Source organism: Schistocerca nitens, chromosome 8 (genome assembly GCF_023898315.1).
Source record: "Schistocerca nitens isolate TAMUIC-IGC-003100 chromosome 8, iqSchNite1.1, whole genome shotgun sequence".
Taxonomy (NCBI): Eukaryota; Metazoa; Arthropoda; class Insecta; order Orthoptera; family Acrididae; genus Schistocerca; species Schistocerca nitens.
The window spans coordinates 620,789,486-620,813,425 of record NC_064621.1 but is presented as its reverse complement, the minus strand read 5'-3'; the positions used below and the strand labels follow the sequence as shown (position 1 = coordinate 620,813,425).

At 42.6% G+C, this 23,940-nt stretch overlaps 1 protein-coding gene across 3 annotated transcripts in view; it reads left to right on the top strand.

Moving 5' to 3' along the window:
• Positions 1–23,940, top strand: part of LOC126198782 (probable cytochrome P450 6a13) — a 133,397-nt gene that overhangs the window by 91,622 nt on the left and 17,835 nt on the right. For 2 of the 3 annotated variants that reach the window (XR_007540099.1, XM_049935346.1), the window contains exons 4-5: positions 2,815–3,014; positions 20,688–20,909. Coding sequence is in view for 2 of the 3 variants with exons in the window: in XM_049935346.1 (XP_049791303.1) it covers positions 2,815–3,014; positions 20,688–20,909 (422 nt within the window). In the remaining variant the exon portion in view is untranslated. The remainder of the gene's footprint in view (positions 1–2,814; positions 3,015–20,687; positions 20,910–23,940) is intronic. The other variant, XM_049935347.1, reaches the window with a different exon arrangement.

Here is a 23,940-nt window from a genome sequence, read left to right as displayed (position 1 = left end):
TTTCTATAATCATAAATACTCATTAAACTGGTTGAATTTGGAGGGTATCGCATACTTCGGGAAAGTAAAGCCTTTAATATGTTCCGTTACATGCTTCGCAAACCAAGGCTCTCGGTCAGAAAATTCACTCATATTTGCCTCACGACACTCAACCGTGATTTATTTTCAAAGAATATACTTCAGAATTTACTTTACTTACTAGCGATTCATCAAGAACATTATCACATTTAATCACATTATGTGTGCGTGGAAGTAGTTGCCAGGGAGTAACTGATGAAATCAAAATGAAATTGCTTTTAACAAATGGGAATTTTATTCCTAAAAGCCATTTTTTAAAAAACAGATTTAAAATTATAAGCAGAAAGCACCCTCTAAATATCAAGTTACAATTTACTCAGAGCTAGAAAGAAACAAGTTTTTGAGTGTATGAGGTTTCGGGCTGAGAACCTTGCCGCTCCCTTTTGACACGGCAGTAGTCACGACCGCTCACAACAACTTCTGAAAGACTACACTGGTGCAAATCTGTAACACACCAGATTACCTTAAACAAATAGTTTTAATAATTCACACAAGCACACAAACTACGCGCCCCGTAGGAGGGATGGAAATGGTACAAAACGCTAAAATCAAAAGATTAACTTGCCACAGAAGGTGCAACTTGATTTTAACTTCTAAGAAAAGTCTTACGGTGAAAGGGTGGCAACTTTATATACTAAAATGATCATTTTAATAAAAGCCTATAAAATGCAATCTTATATAAAATTATACAAAGTTGCCGAAATAAATTGAGATGCGCTACAGTACACACATACCACCTCTCAAGATGATAGGCAAGATCAAAACATATTTCAGGTTTTAGGCCGTTACACTACAAGCAATAAATTCGTTAACACAGCAAATCCGATAAACATGACAGAGGCAGCTCCGAACGACAGACAAACGCCGGCCGGTGTGGCCGTGCGGTTCTAGGCGCTACAGTCTGGAACCGCAAGACCGCTACGGTCGCAGGTTCGAATCCTGCCTCGGGCATGGATGTGTGTGATGTCCTTAGGTTAGTTAGGTTTAAGTAGTTCTAAGCTCTAGCGGACTGATGACCAAGGATGTTAAGTCCCATAGTGCTCAGAGCCATTTGAACCATTTTTGACAGACAAACACTAACTGCCTAACAAATGCGGACGAGGGACAGCCGAGCAACTGGCGACGAGTGACTGACCCAGACTCACTCCGACTGACCAACTGACCACCGACTGGCGAGCTTATAGCGCCCCTTAAATGCACGTGAACAGGCAACCTTTCCGCTTTCCCACCAGAGAGAGACACCAAAGCTGCGACTGCCGCAGCGGAGCCACCGCCAGAAACGGAGGGCGACTGCTTCACACTACGCGCTGCGGCGCGCTCTTCAAAACAGCAATATTTGCCACGGCTCATACATACGAGGCGTAATGCCTTTCACCTAACCCCGAGTGTATGGTCGGCCTCGCGGCTGCCACACAGCACTTGGAATTCCGACAGACTGATTACGACTCCTCACTGGTAGTTGCATCGCTACCCTCGTCCTCTCCTCACGACCCGGAACACTCTCTGCGTCAGTCTTATCTCACCTGTCGATGGGACATCAGTGAACATATACGCTGAAGCGCCAAAGAAGCTGGTATGGGTATGGGTATTCACGGAGATAACGTGAACAGGCAGAAAACGGCGCTGCGGTCAGCAACGCCTATATAACACAACAGGTCTCTGACACAGTTGTGAGATCGTTTACTGCTGTTACAATAGCAGGTTGTCAAGATTTAAGGGAGATTGAGTGGTGTTGTAGTCGGCATACAAGGGATGGGACACAGCATCTGCGAGGTAGCGATGAACTGGGGGTTTTCCCGTGCGACCATTTCACGAGTGTACCGTAAATATCAGGAATCCGGCGAAACATCAAATCTCCGACGTTGCTGCGGCCCGAAAAAGATTCTGTAGGAACGGGACCAACGACGACTGAAGAGAATCCTTCAACGAGACAGAAGTGCAGCCTTCCGCAAATTGCCTCGGATTTCAGTGCTGAGCCATCAACAAGTGTCAGCGTGCGAACCATTCAACGAAACATCATCGATATGGGATTTCGGAGCCGAAGGCCTACTCGTGTACCCTTGATGACTGCACGACACAAAGCTTTGCGCCTCGCCTGGGCCCGTCAAAACCGACAGTGGACTTTTGAACTGGAAAGATGCTGCCTGTTCGGACGTGTCTCGTTTCAAATTGTATCGAGCGCTTTGGGCGTTTACGGGTATGAAGACAACCTCAGGAATCCATGGGCCCTGCATGTTTCAAACTGGTGGAAGCTCCGTAATGGTGTCAGGCGTGTGCAGTTGGAGAGATGAGAGCCCCTGGTACCTCTAAATACGACTCTGACAGGTGACACTTACTTAAGCATCCTGTCTGGTCGTCTGCCTTCATTGTGCATTCTGATGGACTGGGGCAATCCCAGTAGGACATTGCGACACCTCACACGTCCTGAATTGCTTCCGCTAGCCACGACTTGAACATTATTGAACATACCTGGGATGGCTTGCAAGGTGCTGTTAATAAGCGATCTCCACCTCCTGGTACTGCAGGATTCGTGGTGTGAGTTAGCTCCAGTACTGCTTCAGAGATTAGTCGAGTTGATGTCACGTCGTGTTGCGGCACTTCTGCGCGTTCTCTGCGGCCCTACGCGACACTGGACGGGTTTACCAGCTTCTTTGGCTCTTCATTGCAGCTAACAAGTGTTTGGGCGCCTTCAGCTGAGGGCAGGTCCAGCTTTAAAGCGTCTGACGCCTGTCGCAGGACCCTGGTTCTGGCGGTGCCCGACGCGGCCAGGGCGATGGGCGTCAGCTTCCTGCGCTCCGGCGACGCCGACGTCTTCCGCTGGCTGACGGCAGAGATCGTGGCGCACCGCCGCCGCCACAACGTGCGGCGCAACGACCTCATGCAGCTGCTGATGGCGCTCGCCGCCAAGGAGGACGCCGGGGACTCCCCACAGTCCGGTCAGTAGCAGCGGCCTGCCTCTGTACACTGCTAACGCCCAGAGTCACAGCCGGCGTAGGTAATCGCTCTGGGATGGGAAGTATGCGTACGGGACACAATTTCATAAAGAACTAGCTGAGTACCTGGCGTTACAGAGGTACGTGTTTATTCCGCTTCTAGTAGTCCATCTTCTCTTTCCCCACTCCCTCCATTCATCTGCTCCTCCCTCCTCTCTCTTTACAGTCTAGTGAATTAAGTCATCAACTAGTGAATTAAGTCATCAGTCGTCATCAGAGTGGGAAGAAATTACATCTGGTGTCCCACAAGGATCCATCTTAGTTCCATTACATTAATGATCTCTCATCAGTCAGGTGGCAGGGATAAAATACAGGCAGCGAAAGGCTATTTACAATTTGCACAGAAACCAGATGTCAGTTATAAGAGTCGAGGGGCATGAAAGGGAAGCAGTGGTGGGGAAGGGAGTGAGACAGGGTTGTAGCCTCTCCCCGATGTTACTCAGTCTGTGTATTGAGCAAGCAGTAAGGGAAACAAAAGAATAATTCGGAGTAGGTATTAAAATCCATGGAGAAGAAATAAAAACTTTGAGGTTCGCCGATGACATTGTAATTCTGTCAGAGACAGCAAAGGACTTGGAAGAGCAGTTGAACGGAATGGACATTGTCTTGAAAGGAGGGTATAAAACGAACATCAACAAAAGCAAAACGAGGGTAATGGAATGTAGTCGAATTAAGTCGTGTGATGCTGAGGGAATTAGATTAGGAAATGAGACACTAAAAGTAGTAAAGGAGTTTAGCTATTTGGTGAGCAAATTAACTGATGATGGTCGAAGTAGAGAGGATATAAAATGTAGACTGGCAATAGCAAGGAAAGGGTTTCTGAAGAAGAGAAATTTGTTAAAATCGAGTATTGATTTAAGTGTCAGGAAGTCATTTCTGAAAGTATTTGTATGGAGTGTAGCCATGTATGGAAGTGAAACATGGACGATAAATAGTTTCGACAAGAAGAGAACAGAAGCTTTCGAAATGTGGTGCTACAGAAGAATGCTGAAGATTAGATGGGTAGATCACGTAACTAATGAGGAGGTATTGAATAGGATTGGGGAGAAGAGGACTTTGTGGCACAACTTGACTAGAAGAAGAGATCGGTTGGTAGGGCATGTTCTGAGGTATCAAGGGATCACAAATTTAGCATTGGAGGGCAGCGTGGAGGGTAAAAATCGTAGAGGGAGACCAAGAGATGAATACACTAAGCAGATTCAGAAGGATGTAGGTTGCAGTAAGTACTGGGAGATGAAGAAGCTTGTACAGGATAGAATAGCATGGAGAGCTGCATCAAACCAGTCTCAGGACTGAAGACCACAACAGCAACAACATCAGTTACACTGCCAGAAGCAGAGTTGGTTTTGTTGGAAGATGACACAAGTATTGCAAGAAATAGTATGTCGAGTGTAGTTCTAGAAAGATCTGCTAGTGATATTTTCACGGACATTAATAAATGGTTTAAAGCCAACTCAGTGACATTAAACTTCGAAAAGACTCACTATATGCAATTCAGAACCTGTAAGAGGTTTCCACCAAGCATATCCATAAAGTATGAAGAAGAGCAGATAGAAGAGGTTGACAGTCTTAAATTCCTGGGATTACAACCTGATAATAAATTCAGTTGGGAGGAGCACGCCACAGAACTGCAGAGACGCCTTAACAAATCTGTATTTGCAATTCGAGTGTTAGCTGACATAGGCGACGTAAAAATGAAAAAGCTTGCATACTTTGCCTACTTTCATTCCATAATGTCATATGGTATAATATTTTGGGGTAACTCTTCAAGTCAAACAAAAGTTTTCAGCGTCCAAAAGCGTGTAATACGTATTATTTGTGGAGTAAACTCACGTACGTCCTCTAAAGACCTGGGTATACTAACTACTTCCTCTCAGTATATTTGCTCCTTAATAAAATTTGTCCTAAATAATATCTCTTTTTCCAACAAACAGCTCAGTTCATACATACAATACCAGGGACAAAAATGATCTGCACAAGGACTTAAAAGCACTTATTTTAGTTCAAAAAGGGGTCCACTACTCAGGAACACTCATCTTCAATAATTTGCCAGCAAACATAAAAAATGTAGTTACAAATAAAGATCAGTTTAAGAGGAGCCTGAAAGACTTACTAGTGGCCAACTCCTTATACTCCATTGACCAATTTTTTAATAGAAACAAATGATGTATATATTCATACTATTAGTATTGCTATTTCAGCTTAAAAAGAAAATATTGACATGTTCCACATCCACGAGGATCTATGGAACGAAAAACTAATCTAATCTAATCTAATCCATCTCCTCATCCCCTACCTGTCCACCACTTCCTCGGACCTCTCCTGCACGTTTCTCTATCCATTTCATCCTTCCCCTCTCTCGGGGCATGTCCTCATCCCTCCGCTCCGTCCATCGGCTCCTTTCCTTTTTGTGCCCATCTCCTCTCTCCGTACATGTTCTCCTCTCTATATCTTCCCCCCATCGATCTCATTTACATCCACCCCACCCCCCTTCCCAATTCACTAAGAGGTTTCTGATATCTACCCTAGCAGTATATCGTTGCAGATAGCTCGGTTGAAATCGATCGATGGTCTTCTTAGGCGTCTTTTATCAGCTGATTTGTCCTCATATGCACATGTCCCATATATTCTACCTCATAACACACATACACTACTGGCCATTAAAATTGCTACACCACGAAGATCACGTGCCACAGACGCGAAATTTAGCCGACAGGAAGAAGATGCTTTGATATGCAAATGATTAGCTTTTCAGAGCACTCACACAAGATTGGCGCCGGTGGCGACACCTACAACGTGCTTACAGGGGAGGAAAGTTTCCAACCGATTTCTCATACACAAAGAGCAGTTGGCCGGCGTTGCCTGTGAAAACGTTGTTGTGATGCCTCGTGTAAGAAGGAGAAATGCGTACCATCACGTTTACGACTTTGATAAAGGTCGGATTGTAGCCGATCGCGGTTGCGGTTTATCGTATGGCGACATAGCTGCTCGCGTTGGACGAGATCCAATGACTGTTATCAGAATATGGAACCGGTGGGTTCAGGAGGGTAATACGGAACGCCGTGCTGGATCCCAACGGCCTCGTACCACTAGCAATCGAGATGACAGGCATCTTATCCGCATGGCAGTAAGGGATCGTGCAGCCACGTCTCGATCCCTGAGTCAACAGATGGGGACGTTTGCAAGACAACAACCGTCTGTACGAACAGTCTGATGACGTTTGCAGCAGCATGGATTATCAGCTCGGAGATCATAGCTACGGTTACCCTTGACGCAGCATCACAGACAGGAGCGCCTGCGATGGTGTACTCAACGACGAACCTGGGTGCACGAATGGCAAGACGTCATTTTTTCGGATGAACCCAGGTTCTGTTTACAGCATCATGATAGTCGCATCTGTGTTTGGCGAAATCGCGGTGAACGCACATTGGAAGCGTGTATTCGTCATTGCCATACTGGCGTATCACCCGGCATGATGGTATGGGGTGCCATTGGTTACACGTTTCGGTCACTTCTTGTTCACATTGACGGCACTTTGAACAGTGGACGTTACATTTCAGATGTGTTACGACCCGTGGCTCTACCCTTCATTTGAACCCTACGAAACCCTACATTTCAGCAGGATAATGCACGACCGCATCTTTCAGCTCCTGTACGGGCCTTTCTGGGTACGGAAAATGTTCGACCGCTGCCCTGGCCAGCACATTCTCCAGATCTCTCACCAATTGAAAACGTCTGGTCAATGGTGGCCCAGCAACTAGCTCGTCACAATACGCCAGTCACTACGCTTGATGAACTGTGGTATCGTGTTGAAGCTGTATGGGCAGCTGTACCTGTACTTTCCAAGCTCTGTTTGACTCAATGCCGAGGGGTATCAAGCCATCCCAGCTCCGTTTGCCCAGGCGTGTCAAAGCCGTTATTACGGCCAGAGGTAGTTGTTCTAGGTACTGATTTCTCAGGATCTATGCACCCAAATTGCGTGAAAATGTCAGTTCTAGTATAATATATTTGTCCAATGAATACCCGTTTATCATCTGCATTTCTTCTTGGTGTAGCAATTTTAGTGGCCAGTAGTGCATTTTACACATGCTTAACATATTTCTCACACATTTGTACACGTACTATCTCTAGCGAATTTCGCCCTGTAGTTTCATTTTCACGCAGCTCAAACGTTATCACGTAATATTTCCTGCAATGCAATGATATTTCGTGGAATCATAATTCTGTAGATATATTCACTGCTATATGTGAGTACTGTATGCAAGATGTGTTGCCAATATTATTAGTTGTAAAGAAATAATAACTGCCTGATGTGACAGTTTTACTACGTGAACAGCGAAAATGTAGTAAGCTATAAACTGTTCTCCTGTCAACATCTTGCGGAGAAGGCCAGCGACAAAAGCTTTCGTAATTGTTTGAGTTCATGTATTAAGTTATTTGCAAGTCACTGACTGCTTTCATTACCAAATACTGGGTTAATATGGCTTGGAATTACGCCCGTTATAGTCTAACTTCTTTTTCACCCCTATCCCCATCCCTTTAGCTCGTTCGTACTCCCACAGTGATTATTTCCAGACAGTAAGCGACGTGTGTACCAAGTTTCTTTTAAATTGTTCTGTTGTTTAGGAGGAGATGTGGAACCTACATACATACATAGGGTCACATGTACATACATCACATGTTATAGTATCTACGCTTTCCTTAGCATAAAATGCAGTCGCGTGCCTTGTTTCTCATATGTTTCTTGTCATCAGCCTTCCGATCGGTCTGCTGCAATGATCCACTATTTCATCTCGTGTGAGTATCTTCATCTCAGTGTAGGACATACGCCCAACATTCTCAACTGTTCGTAACATTCAGGATGAATCGCCTGAAACTTTTACCACAAATATTGCGGACATCGGAAGTGTTATTCATATGCAGTTTTCACAGGATGGGTTGGTAGCCAGGGGCTCGTATTGTCAGCCAGTCAACAAATGTAGTAATATTTAAAAAGCGGATTTTTGTGGAGCCTTTCATTGTTTTAAATGGAACAATGCTAAAAGTAGAGCAAATTAGAATATCAGTGGTGTTCGTTGCAGGATTGTAATGCGAATCGTTTACGAGAAATCGTATTTCGAAATGTTTCCACACTGACACTTGTACTATACCCGTGATAGCACACACTAAAGAAGAACGCAAGTGGGTGCACTGATTATGTGATTCTGACCAGTGACGAGGCAACTGACCATCCCAGGTTGTATTCAAAACGATCACCGTCAGCAGTAGCACACGCTTCCAGTCTGGTACGGAACGACTGCTGCACACGTGGTCGCACTTGAGCGGAGATGTCCGAGCAGGCAGCAGTAAGACGTCGTTCCATATTATCGCGTGTAGTTGGCGTTCCCTATTAGACAACATCTTTCAGCTTTTCCCACAGAAAAGCGTCTACAGGTGTCGAATCCGGGGAATGGGCCGGCCATGGTACATGTCCAGAGTGTCCAATCTAACGATCTGGAAATAATTCGTGAAGACATGCTGTAGTACTTCGTGCATATTGGTACCATAGGTTCTTTCTAGCATCCTTGAAACATGATCTGTTAGGTAGATGCGATACTTGTGCGCGTTCAGTGTTCTGTCTATGAAAAACGGGCCTTTGAGCTGATGATTCACTATCCCACACCACATGTTTACACTCCGTGGACGCTGGCGTTCCACCCGACAATGGCAATGAGGATTGTCGACAGATCGATAGTGCATATTTCGGCAGTTTACCTGGCCATAGCGGTGGCTGAGCGGTTCTAGGTGCTTCAATCCGGAACCGCGCGACCGCTACGACCGCAGGTTCGAATCCTGCCTCGGGCGTGGACGTGTGTGATGTCCTTAGGTTAGTTAGGTTTAAGTAGTTCTAAGTTCTATGGGATTGATGACCTCAGATGTTAAGTCCCATAGTGCTCACAGCCATTTGAACCTGGCCATGATTAGTAAGTGTAGCTTCATCACTAAACCACATACATGATACATTTGTGGTCCATCGACAGAAGTAAACACTATACTCATAATCGTTTGCATGCACCTCTTGATGGAGAAAGGTGTGATAGGGTAGGTAACTAGAAAGAGGACACTTGTCTGACGCATGCCACTTCCTCGTGCGATTGCGTGGGAGCTACCGTGCGGATCAACTGCAACAGCAACAAGAACATTAATATCCCCCTCTGCTGCCGTCACTTGTTTCCTTCTGTTGGTTTATATATTACACTACTATTTTCACGCAACTGACTGAAGATGTTGATAAATGATTTCCAAAATGGTTGACGTCTGTTGGGATATCTTGCCGAACAACAACGAACTGCATTCATCCTACACTCTCCATACGCCACAAGCGTGTCGTCATTTCCTGCATTGGTAAATCCCATCATTCACTCACAAACTGCTGCTTGGACAGTCACACGTTGACTAGCAAGTTGCAGTTCACTCAAGGAGCACCCAAGTACACTGTAAGCAAAAATAACAACATAGTACCTAGCAACTACGCAGGGTGAATCGCACAAACAAGTGTCTGTGTGGAAACTTTTCAAAATACAGAGTCTCGTAAACGACTCGCGCTAGAATCCTGAAAGAGACACCACTGACAGTCTAACTTACTCTACTTTCAGTTTGTTAATTTAAATAGGCACTGTCCCATTTAAAAAGTCAATGTTTGAGCGCAAATTACACTTCCTAAGTATTATTACAATCTGTTTATTGGCCAACAATACGAGTACCCGACTGCCAATCCATTCTGTGAAAACCGCACATCAATAGCACTTTGCACTTCAGCAATATTTGCCGTGTACGTTTTAGGTAATTCACTGTATATAATCTAATCATTTTCTTTCCTCACAATTTTCTTTCTGCGATTCCCTTTCGTAGCAAGGAGGCTATTCCGTCCTTCCGTAGCACATATCCTACCGTCATCTCCGCTCCTCTAGTTTTCTTCAGTTATTTATATCCTTGTCTATTCTGTACAGAACCTAAACTAACTGTTCTACAACTGCATCTGGATACGTATTCCGTATGACACCACACGGTACATGGCGCAAGATACCTAGTCCACTGCTAGTCATTGTCTTCCCGTTTCCACTAGCAATTGGAGCGAGGGAGAAAAGCCTGTCTATAGGCAACTAAATGCACGTAGGCAATAGAAGAATCGTTCTGCAGTCAGACGCAAATACCGAATATCTAAATTTCAAAAGCATTTTTCGAAAACAATGTGTCTTCCCTCCAGAGATTCCTATTTGAGTTCACGAAGCTTTTCTGTAATACCCGTTAAAATATCTGGCAACACACCTCTGAGCAGCTTCGATCCGACCTAGCAGGGATCCCAAACATTCTAGCAGTACTGAAGAACGGGTTGTACCAGCGTTCTGTATGCAGTCTCCTTTATAGGTCAGATACATTTCCATGAAGATCTACCAATGAACTGAATTCTGTCATTCGCCTTCCCTACTACCAACCTTACAATCTCGTTTCATTTCACATCGCCTTGCCAGGGTCTTCCTGTGACATCATACGCAAAAACTCTAAAGTTTCCAGATAGAGGCGCTTATATTTGATGGTACCTGCGCATGGCTATCAAAGCTCTCTTCACGTGTGCTCGTCTGAGTCTTCTGTCCACGTCGCTTCATCAGTCGTGCGATGTTGTCCTTATACTACGTGATCCGGTGCTCCACAACCATTTTTCCTTTCTTAGTTTACTCTCACAAGTAGACGGCGCCTACTCGTCATCATCGATTTCGTCCGAATTTATGATATATGCAGGGCTTGGCCAGAAATTGTAACGTACCATCTCTCTGTTATTGTTTTTTGTTTTTTGTTATTGTAGTTGTAGAGATATGAAATTATTTTAGCGGTTTGGTTAGTCAGCCGTACTTCGGAATTTTTTGACATTAAATGGAGCCTGAAACTTGCGTAATAAATACTTCGCGTGAAGTGCGATTTGCGGCATAAACAAAAATTAATTGCGGAGATGCAATTCACAAAATATTAACAGAAAAGCCTTAGAACAATGCGCACGACTGACTAGACACATTCAAAGGGTACGCACATTCGCGTACGAGTGGTTGCGATCTGATGAGAAAGTTGTTGTTGTGGTCTTCAGTCCTGAGACTGGTTTGATGCAGCTCTCCATGCTACTCTATCCTGTGCAAGCTTCTTCATCTCCCAGTACCTACTGCAACCTACATCCTTCTGAATCTGCTTAGTGTATTCATCTCTTGGTCTCCCTCTACGATTTTTACCCTCCACGCTGCCCTCCAATGCTAAATTTGTGATCCCTTGATGCCTCAAAACATGTCCTACCAACCGATCCCTTCTTCTAGTCAAGTTGTGCCACAAACTTCTCTTCTCCCCAATCCTATTCAACACCTCCTCATTAGTTACGTGATCTACCCACCTTATCTTCAGCATTCTTCTGTAGCACCACATTTCGAAAGCTTCTATTCTCTTCTTGTCCAAACTGGTTATCGTCCATGTTTCACTTCCGTACATGGCTACACTCCATACAAATACTTTCAGAAACGACTTCCTGACACTTAAATCTATATTTGATGTTAACAAATTTCTCTTCTTCAGAAACGATTTCCTTGCCATTGCTAGTCTACATTTTATATCCTCTCTACTTCGACCATCATCAGTTATTTTACTCCCTAAATAGCAAAACTCCTTTACTACTTTAAGTGTCTCATTTCCTAATCTAATTCCCTCAGCATCACCCGATTTAATTTGACTACATTCCATTATCCTCGTTTTGCTTTTGTTGATGTTCATCTTATATCGTCCTTTCAAGACACTGTCCATTCCGTTCAACTATCTTAAATTTTTTTGTGTAAAATAATTACGTCGTAACAGACTATTTAAATTTAAGAATATTTCTTTTTCAATCGGACTCCTATTTTTATACGAAAAGGAAGATTGCAGGTTCTGAATGTCTCGGCTAAAACACATCGAAATTAATCTTAGCGGCCACCAAAGGAAAGTAGTGAGCACAATCACGTACCTCTATTGTTGAGCAGCGCCGTCGTAAGGATCGTCGCCTCCATCTAAAATTCGCCTTCTCGAATTAACAGAATAATTTGTACTCCATTGGTATGGGATTTAGGCTTGATCTTGACAGAAATTATAAAACACATTTTTTCATCATTTAACACCTTCATTTAACACACACATAGGCATGAAACTATACAGTACGTCTTTACGCTAGCACATCAGAACAAAAAAGGTAGTTAATACTAGAAGTAATAAAAGAACCGCGAAATTAGTCCTTTGTCGGTCAATGATAAAAAAGTTTTTTAGAGTATTCCTCTGGTATGACAGTCGAACAAATTTTCTCCTTGTATCTTTGAGATTAAATTACAATATTTTTAGTTCCTTTTCAAAATGAAAGCGACAAAAGTGAGAGCATCGAATGGCCGACTGTTTTTTATGGCGCTGGTCGGCCGAGACTAGAGCCACTGATTTTAGCGCAGTTTCCTGGCGGCGGTTGGCGAAAAGAGTACAGAATGGTGATCCGAGGAGTTCCTCTGTGGATACTTTTCGTTTTATTTTCAGTATTTACGTTACTTACACTGCAAATTGACCGAAATACTGATCAATATATTGTTTTCATCTGTATTTTCAAAACAGGTACTAAAAGACAAAGTAAACTGTGAGATTGTTGATTAACTTTCAAGACACGTATTATAAAGCGTACATGGGGACTTAGCATACCTTTATTACCTTACAGTTGGTAATTTGCACGTGCTATTGTAATATTCATCGTAAAAACAGGGGAAGTGGTAATTTTCTTGGCACCATGTGCACATTACAAACGCCGCAATCTTAGAACTATATGGTTGCCTTAAAATTTCTATACAGAAACAAGTTCCATTTACATTCATAAAAGATTCTGTCTAATCGCACAGTTTGAGAGCAAACCACGTGCAGTGCATCATTTCGGCAAATATTGGTGAGAATAGCTGATGACGTACAGTGAAATGCATTGTGATGCAGTCTTGCCGGGATGTGGTTTATTCTTCTGTCTCGACGAGATAAGGGCAGTTTTGATACTTTTTTTTATCCAATTCATTAGATAACGATGCAAACAGACATCGCTGGGTTGTATTTGTGGTGCACATATGGGAGAAACCACTTCAGTAATGCACGATGCAATTAACCGAAGAAACTTCTGCTGCAGATAGGGTTTCATCACATCAAATGCAAACTGAGAAATTATTGGCAGTGTAAGTAACGTAAAAATGGAAAATGAAAGACGTTTCTATCAATGCTTTACTCCCACTATCCTCCCATCACCATTTCATACTCTTCCTGCTGCTCCATCCACTGTCTGGCAACTAGTCTGACATAAATGCCTCTTATTTCGCCCGATCAACGCCAAAAGTGCCATTTCCTCTAAACGCTTGGCCATCTCGAGCTCCCACTTCGTCACTTTCATTTCTGGCCAAGCCCTGCGTATACCATAAATTTGTACGAAATCAATGGTGACGAATAGGTGCGGTCCTCTTACCAGCCCAACGGGTTGTTCATTGTATTGAAAAACTGCAATTATGAATATCTTTCACTGGGAATGGCTATGTCGTCGGTGAACTGTAACATGTGATACCTGCTTACCTTGAATTCTAATTACACTTCTCAACCTTCTTTTTATTTCCATGAGTTTCTTTATCACATGCAGGTTGAATAGAACGCGACAAAGACTGCAGTCTTAACTGAAGCCTATTCCTGGTCTGAGTACTTTTCTCTCGGTCCTCTGTTCTTACTGTTGTCCGTTGGTTTCGTACATATTTTGGTTACTTAAAGAAAATCGTGTAAAATGCTACTGGGTAGAAATCCATCATCCGAAATGCGTTCTGAGTAAGCATAAACATTTGGAATGTACGGGGCTCCGCAACTCCCATGTGCTTCATATATGACAGTTTCCAAAACAACACCTTTAATTCGCTTATAACTTGTTTATTGTTTGACTGATGTTCGAGACCACCCCATCATCGAGAATCTTATCCTAGCATCAATGAATCCAGTAGCATTATGTGTACCACACAGCAGCTGCGTTCCTTCTTCGTGTTTTCATGAAGTTGGAATCCATTGTATACCTGTGTCCGCAGCGATTGTTGAATATTCAAACAGAAGAAATTGCAGCAGTCAGTCGCAAAATATGTAATTTATTTTAGATCTAGAGTTAGGCTATATCGACTGAAGACATAAAGTTTGAAAATGAGTCCGTGGTGATGTTTTTGGAACTTTATTTTACAAGTCCATCTTGATCACATTTTTAATTTTTTTTTTTTTCGACAGTGACCGGTTTCGGCCACTGCCATCTTCAGATCATGAAATGTTCTGATGTAATATCAACGTCAAGCCCTCCCAGTTAGCCGAGCGTCCTAACGCACGGCTTTCCGGAGTGGGAAGGAGCGCTTGGTCCCTGGCGGACTTGTGTCGAAGTCCGGTGAGCCAACGAGTCTGTGGATGGTTTTCAGGCGGTTTTCCATCTGCCTCAGCGAATGCAGGCTGCTTTCCCTTATTCCGCCTCAGCTACACCATGTCGGCAATTGCTGCTCAAAGAAGTTCTCTACGTTAGCGTACACCATCATTACTCTAACTCGCAAACATATGAGTTACACTAGTCCGGTGTCAGACGTTCCCTGGGTTGGGGGTGTGGGGTCCACCGGAGGCCGAAACGCACAATAACCCTGGGTACAGTGTGGGGCGGTGGAGGGGTGAAGTGGACTGCGATAGTCGTCGTGGGGTTGTGGACCACTGCGACTGCGGCGGGGACGGAGCCTCTCCGTCATTCCTAGGTCCCCAGTTAACATACAATACAATACAATAGAATAAACGTCAAACTAAACATGTATGTATATACATATTTACATACAATACAATACATTAGAATCAACGCCTAACTAAACATGTAGGTACATACATATTTAGTTTCAATTGATACTACATCAGAATATTTTATGATCTGAAGATGGTAGTGGTCGAAACCGGTCATAGTAAAAAAAATTGTGATCAAGACGGACCTACAAAATAAAGTGCCAAAATTTAGATTATAACTTGTGTCTCCCATGTAATGGCTACTGTAATTTTGTCGTGTTATGCTCTGACATGTTAGGACTGTTTGGTGAATGCACCAATGATGACAATGCTTTTGCTTTTGGTTGAGGCCTTATTCCCGCTGCAATGCGGGTTCGGCCTTGTCACAATTGTTTTGGCAGTGTTAATTGCAGAGGGTGGCCGGATGCCCTTCCAGCCACCACACCGAACCCTCTTGGACGGAATGAATGGACCCCCACTATCTGTGTCTAGTGTAAGCCATGGGAGAGTGCGAACGTGTTCCAAATGTCTGTGAGTCGTGTCACTGAGACGTAAAGTGGGTACCAGCCTGTTAATCACCTAGCGAGATGTGGAAAACCGCCTAAAATCCACATCCAGGCTGGCCGGTATACCGGCCCTCGCCGTTAATCCGCCGGGAGTATTCGATCCGGGGCCAGCGCGCCTACTCGAGTTCAGGAAGCAGCGCATTATCGCTCTCGGCTACCCTGAAGGATAGATGAAAAACTGAATTTCCGCGAACACATAAGGCTAACAACAGACAAAGCAGAAAAAATAATACACAAACTGGTGAGGCGAAATTCAAAACAGTACAGACTACCTCTACCAGTCATACGTACATACCACTGTGCGCTCTTCGAATCAGTACTCAGCTTCGCAGCTAGCACGTGGGCACATAGACTGAACGTGGTCACCAAGGAAGCATCCGTCAGACGAAGGCAGAGAAGTGTCCTACTTAGGCTATCTGGAGCCTTCGGTACCATCTCAGCGGGTGCACTGTGTGTGGTGCTCGAAATATGCCCCATAGATATCACGATCAAATACAGAGCTGCAAGGTACTGGTTAAAGATGGGGAGACTAGAGAAGGTACACACAATAACCGGTGTGCCCATAGAGACGATGCGTCACTAGACATGACCTGCACCTCAACAGGTATGGGAAGGGGAGAATGGCAAAGTTAATAGGTGACAGTATAGGTGGGGTTGGCGGGATCACTCATGGGAAAATTCCTGCAGTAGTGGGTGTTAGAGCTGCACCTTTTTTAGACTGAAGTCAGCTGATAGGTATTCCTGCTTAAGGGAAGTCTCTCTAACAAAGAAACCACTTTCGACAAAGCTTAGGTATCCGAGTAATGAGGGAATTAGTATATTTCATCAAAATATACAAGGTATTAGGGATAAAGTTAGTGAACTGCTTATAGATGTTGACTCTGAAATTATTGGTATATCTGAACACTTCTTAAATAAGGAGATAATTCAGAGGCTTCCTTTACCAGGAGACAGGTGGCTGGCAGCTTTTCGAGGAGCTCTTTGCGGTGTGGGGGAGTAGCCATGTATGTGAAAAACGGCATTCCACTTGAGTCAATTGATGTTTCAAAGTACTGCACTGAAAAGGTGTTTGAATGTTGTGCAGGTGTGGTTAAATTTAACAGAGCTAAACTTCTAACTGTTGTTATTTATAGATCCCCAGACTCCGATTTCACAACATTTTTGCTAAAGCTAGAGGAGGTTCTTGGTTCACTTTATAGGAAATACAAAAAGTTAGTTATATATGGTGACTTCAATATTAATTGTATAAGTGATTGTGCAAGGAAGAGGATGCTGGTAGACCTCCTTAATTCATATAATCTTATGCAAACCGTATTCTTTCCAACTAGTGTACAAGGGAACAGTAGAACAACCATAGACAACATTTTTGTTCATTCCTCATTACTAGAAGGGCATTCTGTTAGCAAAAAGGTGAATGGCCTTTCAGATCATGATGCACAAATTTTAACTCTAAAAGATTTTTGTGCTGCAACACGTGTTAAATATGGTCATCAGCTGTTTAGCAAAGCTGATCGAGTTGCTGTAGAGACCTTTGTAAACCTTATCAAGGAACAAGAGTGGCAAGATGTTTATAGCGCTGATACAGTAGACAATAAATATAATGCTTTTCTCAAGACTTTTCTCATGCTCTTTGAAAGTTGCTTTCCATTAGAACGTTCGAAACAGGGTACTAGCACAAACAGGCAGCCTGGGTGGCTGACTAGAGGGATAAGAATATCTTGTAGAACAAAGTGGCAATTATACCAAAACGTTAGAAACAGTCAAAATCTAAATGCAGCAGCCCATTACAAACAGTATTGTAAGGTGCTTAAAAAAGTTACTAGGAAGGCAAAAAGTATGTAGTATGCAGATAGAATAGCTAAGTCTCAGAATATAATTAAAACCATACGGCCAGTAGTAAAGGAAGTGGCTGGTCTGCAGAGACAGGTCGAGGATATAAAATCAGTGCGTAGTGGGAATGTCCGTGTTACTAAGTCGCATATATGTACCGTATTTAATAATCACTTTCTGAATGTAGCAGATGAACTAAATAGAAACCTAGTCCCAACTGGGAATCATATAGCTCTTGTAGAAAAAAGTGTTCTGAGACTGTTACCTGAAATGCTCCTCCATGATACTGACAAGAGGGAGATTGAGTTAATAATTAAATCACTAAAGACCAAGAACTCTCATGGATATCAGAATACTGAAGTATTTTTCTATGTATGTTAGCCCAGTACTTAGCCATATCTGTAACTTTTCCTTTAGGAGTGGTCGGTTTCCTGACCGATTAAAGTACTCGGTAGTGAAGCCACTTTATAAAAAGGGAGACATTGATAATGTTGACAATTTTAGACCTATTTCTATGCCATCGGTGTTTGCTAAAGTTATCGAGAAGGTTGTATGTACAAGGTTACTGGAGCATTTAAATTCACATAATTTGCTGTCAAATGTTCAGTTTGGTTTTGGAAATGGTTTAACAACTGAAAATGCTATAGTCTCTTTTCTCTGTGAGGTTTTGGACGGATTAAATAAAAGGTTGTGAACGCTAGGTGTTTTCTTTGATTTAACGAAGGCTTTTGACTGTGTTGACCACAAAATATTACTGCAGAAGTTGGACCATTATGGAGTAAAGGGAGTAGCTTACAATTGGTTCGCCTCTTACTTTAAGAACAGAAAGCAGAAGGTAATTCTCCGCAATATTGAGAGTGTTAGTGATGTTCAGTCCCAATGGGGCACTGTTAAGTGGAGTGTTCCCCAAGGGTCGATGCTGGGGCCACTGCTGTTTCTTATTTACATAAATGATATGCCTTCTAGTATTACAGGTGATTCAAAAATATTTCTGTTTGCTGATGACACCAGCTTGATAGTGAAGGATCGTGTGTGTAATATTGAGACAGTAACAAATAGTGTAGTTCATGAAATAAGTTTGTGGCTTGTGGAAAATAATTTGATGCTAAATCACAGTAAGACTCAGTTTTTACAGTTTCTAACTCACAATTCAACAAGAACCCATATTTTGATCAGACAGACTGGGCATATTATAAGCGAGACGGAACAGTTCAAGTTCCTAGGCGTTCGGATAGATAGTAAGCTGTTGTGGAAAGCCCATGTGCAGGATCTTGTTCAGAAACTAAATGCTGCTTTATTTACCATTAGAACAGTATCTGAAATAAGTGACACTTCAACACGAAAAGTAGTCTACTTCGAATATTTTCATACGCTTATCGTATGGTTTTATTTTTTGGGGTAATTCTTCTGATTCAAAAAAGGGTATTTTTGGGTCAAAAACGGGCTGTTCGAGCTATATGTGGTGTACGTTCGAGAACCTCTTGTCGACCCCTATTCAATAGTCTGGGAATTCTGACATTGCCCTCACAGTATATATTTTCTTTAATGTCGTTCGTTGTTAGCAGTATTAGCCTATTCCCAAGAGTTAGCAGCTTTCACTCAGTTAATACTAGGCAGAAATCCAATCTGCATGTGGAATGCAGTTCCTTGACTCTTGTGCAGAAAGGAGTGCAGTATTCTGCTGCATCCATTTTCAATAAGCTACCACAAGAACTCAAAAATCTTAGCAGTAGCCCAAACTCTTTTAAGTCTAAACTGAAGAGTTTCCTCTTGGCTCACTCCTTCTCTTCGGTCGAGCAGCTCCTGGAAGAGCTAAAAAATTAAGTAAATTCCGGTGTTAAATTGTTGATTTTCTTTATTTAAACTTACGACTTGTCACCTTAATATGTTTTTTTTTATATTTCATTTTATCTGTTTCTAATATCGTGTTATAATTTCATGTATTGACTCATTCCTTGACCATGGAGACTTCTCCTTAATTTGGTCCCACGGAACAATAAATAAATAAATAAATAAATAAAAGTTGGCGTTTGGATACATGGCAAGGTGAATGGGATGTAAGTGATAAGGGAAGTAGACTGCACGACTTCCTCCCTGACATAAGCGACCGGCTGACGATGAGACATATCGATCCCAGCCGCGGTATGGTACATTTCTTAACCGGACACGGATCTTATCCCACGCACTTAAACCGCGTGAGTCTGAGGCAGACACCTACATGCACATGCTGGGAAGAAGGTTCCCCAGAACACACTGTCTTTTTCTGCGGGCAATACACGAACAATAGACATACACTACACTTTGGCTACACAGATACAGACATAGATGTATACACAGCAGCAAGAGACGAAGAACAATGGGCACAATTAAAGGCACTGACAAACAGTATTTCAAAAACAACACATGAAGAGTACATGCGGACACGACATTACAGACATGCCTATGTGCAGCGTAACAGCGTAACAACAATCTACAGAGGATGGACAGCGATACCCACAGTGACAGCGAAAATAGTGACAATGACGAGGAACAGGAGGAGGAAGCTCAGATGTGACAGTAAATAAGCATAAGGTGCTGGCGATGTAGCCAAGAAAACACCAAATGCTGTGTACATGGATGGGCACCTAAAGTAGTTAATATATAGGATTAGTAATAAATTGGACATGCAACATTATTTCTCTACTAATAACCATTTGTGTGTGTGTGTGTGTGTGTGTGTCTGCGTGTGTGTGTGACTGGCGGTCAACTGCTCGAAGAGACCATTCCGAGGTGTTCACCGTCAGTCACATTCGGTGATGGTACTAACAAATCTCTCCACTATCCTATCTTCTTTTTATGTTCTTCTTAAAAAACAACAAAATTTTATTTATATTTCAACCTTAAATTATTGTTATTTTGAAAAGTATCATTCTTTGTAAATGTTGTAGGCAAAACAAAAGAAAAGAAAACTGTAAAAAGATGAAAAACGAATATTGTAAGATGTACAACCTGTTTTGAACATCAGGTAAGAGGTATGTAATTTGGCAATGAATAAAAATAAAGTAAAATACCTTGACGGATGCACCAATGATGACAGTGTTAGAGTCGAAATCTAGACATACAATAAATTACGCATTTTAACAATTGGCTGCTGTCCTTTGGTGTTTGTATTTTTAAATTTTCGTCCAACCAATGTAATCATTAGCTGCTACACAGTTGTACTTCATGCTACCTTGACTGCATTCGGTGCCAGTGTACCATTCCTAGTCACGAACACCGGTCAGATAAAAAGTAATTTGTGTGCAGCTTAAAAGCTGTTGTTTTGCAAACCGTCGCTCGCCTGCGCCTCGCCATCTGTTGGCGCCCGGGCCGGTGACACACGCTGACTCACTCACTCACTCCGCCACAGACTTCGGCGGCGACATGCTGGCGTCGCAGGTGATGATGCTGTTGATGCTGGGCCGCCACAAGGTGGCCACCACGCTCGCCTTCTGCCTGCACCAGCTGGCCGTCCACCACGAGGTGCAGACGCGGGCCCGGCTCCAGGTGGACACCGCGCTGCGCAGGCACGGCAAGGAGCTGAGCCTGGAGGCGCTCGCAGACATGCCCTACCTCGACATGGTGCTCTCAGGTGAGGAGTGTCGCAGGAAGGGTGAAAGGCATGTGCTAAGGTCTGATCAGGGCAGCTCCAGAAAATAGTCGGTAGTTGCCAACCGCGAGGTGGAACGAGTATAATATCTTTGAGTACGAGGGTCTTTGACGGTTAAGAGAGCTGGGCGTGCGCAGTAAAAGACCGAGGAGTCGCAGCTTGGTGCCCAGAGGAAGCAGACGTGTGCTTTCTCTGGGCACCTACCTGCGACCCTTCTGTTTTTTACTGCGCGTGCCCAACTCTCTTAACCATGAAAGAACCGCGTACTCAAAGATATTATACTCGTTCCACCATGCGGTTGGCAAGTACCAATTATTTTCTGGAGCTACCCTGATCAGACCTTAGCACATACCTTTCAAGGGTGTCGGCACGTTAGAGGTCAGCAGTGAGGCCTGTGCACTCTCTTTAAGGGGCTCCGGAACGCCCTATACTTGCAATGTTAAAATAACGCTTATAAAGTACATCTTTCCTCACAAAGTATTTGAGGTAGGAAGTTGAACTTTTTACAGATTATTTATTGGAATATGGGCAAAATTTTAGTTCAATCATTAAAGATGATTTTTTTTCAATTGTAATGAAAATTCACAACATTTTTTTTGCGATTTTTTATTTATATATTCAAAAATATACAGTTTTTTGGAAAAAGGCTGTGTTAAATTATGCAGAAGGTACTGTGTAACATTTACTCAAAGTTTGAAACAAATATGTTTGGAAGATCCTTAGAAAACATGTAATTAGTATGAGAAAATAAAAGTTTTGGGAATCGAGCGACAAAGATTGGATTAACTTTTTAGTGCATTCCAGGTCCATAGGATGGATTATCTTCATCCTCTGCAAACTCCTCCTCCAGCTTCCTCTTGTTCCTCCTCCTGTTTACTCTTGCTTGTATTTCTAGACTCTTTACAGCCCTGTCTGCAGCCAGAAGGCGTTCCTTGTCCAAAGCAAGCATCGCTCGTACCATGTTAGAACCTATCTTCATTCCCATATTTCTAAATACCTTGCACCTTACAATGTTGCCATCATTGAAAGTCGCAACAGCATCATACACACCAAAGTGAAGTGTTTCTATTCCAACAAATACAGTCTTGGGTATTCTCGACCATATAACACTATTTACACTTTCATTGGGGTTTTTAGTTTTTCTGTGAATACACTTTTTGAGAACCAACATATCAAATATTTCATTCACATCCGATTCGCCCATAAAACATTCATAGTTTTCACTCATTGAACCAAGCTTCTTCTGTGAAGTATTTTCTTTCCCACTTTGACTGCTATGGGCAGGTGTACTTGGGAGGTTAGGTTCACTCACTTGGTTATCGTCTTTATTGTTTACAGTAATAACACATACCTTTGGCTTTCCAACATTTCTCCTTTTCTTAAAAGCCTTCAGAGGATTTCTAATAACTTTACTTTTACTCATTATTATACTTCAACAAAACAGAGACTCAAGAAACAGAATTAATTACGAATATTTTCGAGATAACGACAGAGTAAATAAACATGAAACAATCGACAATCACACCAGCGACATATATTGAACCATCACAGGTTAGCCACAACACATACTTTATCTCACATCACTAAAATGTACCTGATGAACACGGACGTTAATAATAACACCATTTGACAGCAGTTTAACAGCGCCACAGTGGGTCACGCCCATGTAGTACATATTTCAAAAATTTTTTAAAAATAGTTGTAGTCTTCGGAATTGAATAAATTATATATCTATTAAAAGGTAATAGTCTGCAGATTCAGAAAACGCAAAAAAGTAGAAATTGAACTTTTCATGATTTTGAGCCCCTTAAACTCGCCAGCGGCTCCTGTGACGCCATCCCCGAAGTCTCCGTCTGTGTATGCTCGCTCACGCCACTCCTCAGTCTTCACCACAGCCCATTTAACAGAAAAATCGCGTCCGATGTATGATGTCGAGTACTAATAGACTACAGGACCGTAGAAAGGAGGGCCAGTACCCAATTTTGAAAGTATAGCAAAGGATTCACGACATGGTCACTACATACACTACTCAAGGCATGACTATTATTTACGAATACACTGACCAACTGGTTAGCAACGTATATTGTTCTGTTTACAAGTTCACAGACACACACACACACACTCACACTCACACACACACACACACACACACACACACACACACACACACACACACTGTACCTCTAAATGAAACAGTTGAGATATTAAGGAAGAAGCTATTGAAAAACAAGACAGCGAAAAGACCTGAAATAACACAGTTGTACTTAATTTATTACTCTCACATAATTACTCCTCTTTCAACAACAAAATTCACAAGAAGGACCTGGGCCTAGGAGTGAGTTGCATCTTAGTGGCCTATTAGCACAGATATTTATCAACAGTATAGAGAATGGAATGGTATCAATAAAAGCTAATATCAGCAACTTAAATTCTGTAAGAGCTATATAGATGACACCTTCATTCTATTTGATGGAAATCATGATGAAATAATAAAATCACGCAAATAAATTCAATGTTGTTGTTGTTGTGGTTTTCAGTCCTGAGACTGGTTAGATGCAGCTCTTCATGCTACTCTATCCTCTGCAAGCTGCTTCATCTCCCAGTACGTACTGCAGCCTACATCCTTCTGAAACTGCTTAGTGTATTCATCTTTTGGCCACCCTCTACGATTTTTACCCTCCACAATGCCCTCCATAATTAAATTGGTGATCCCTTGATGCCTCAGAACCGATCCATTCTTCTAGTCAAGTTGTGCCACAAACTCCTCCCCAATTCTGTTCAGTACCTCCTCATTAGTTATGTGATCTACCTATCCAATCTTCACCATTCTTCTGTACAACCACATTTTGAAAGCTTCTATTCTCTTCTTGTCCAAACTATTTATCCTCCATGTTTCACTTCCATACATAGCTACACTCCATACAAATACTTTCAGAAACGAGTTCCTGACACTTAAATCTATACTCGATGTTAACAAATTTCTCTTCTTCAGAAACGCTTTCCTTGCCATTGC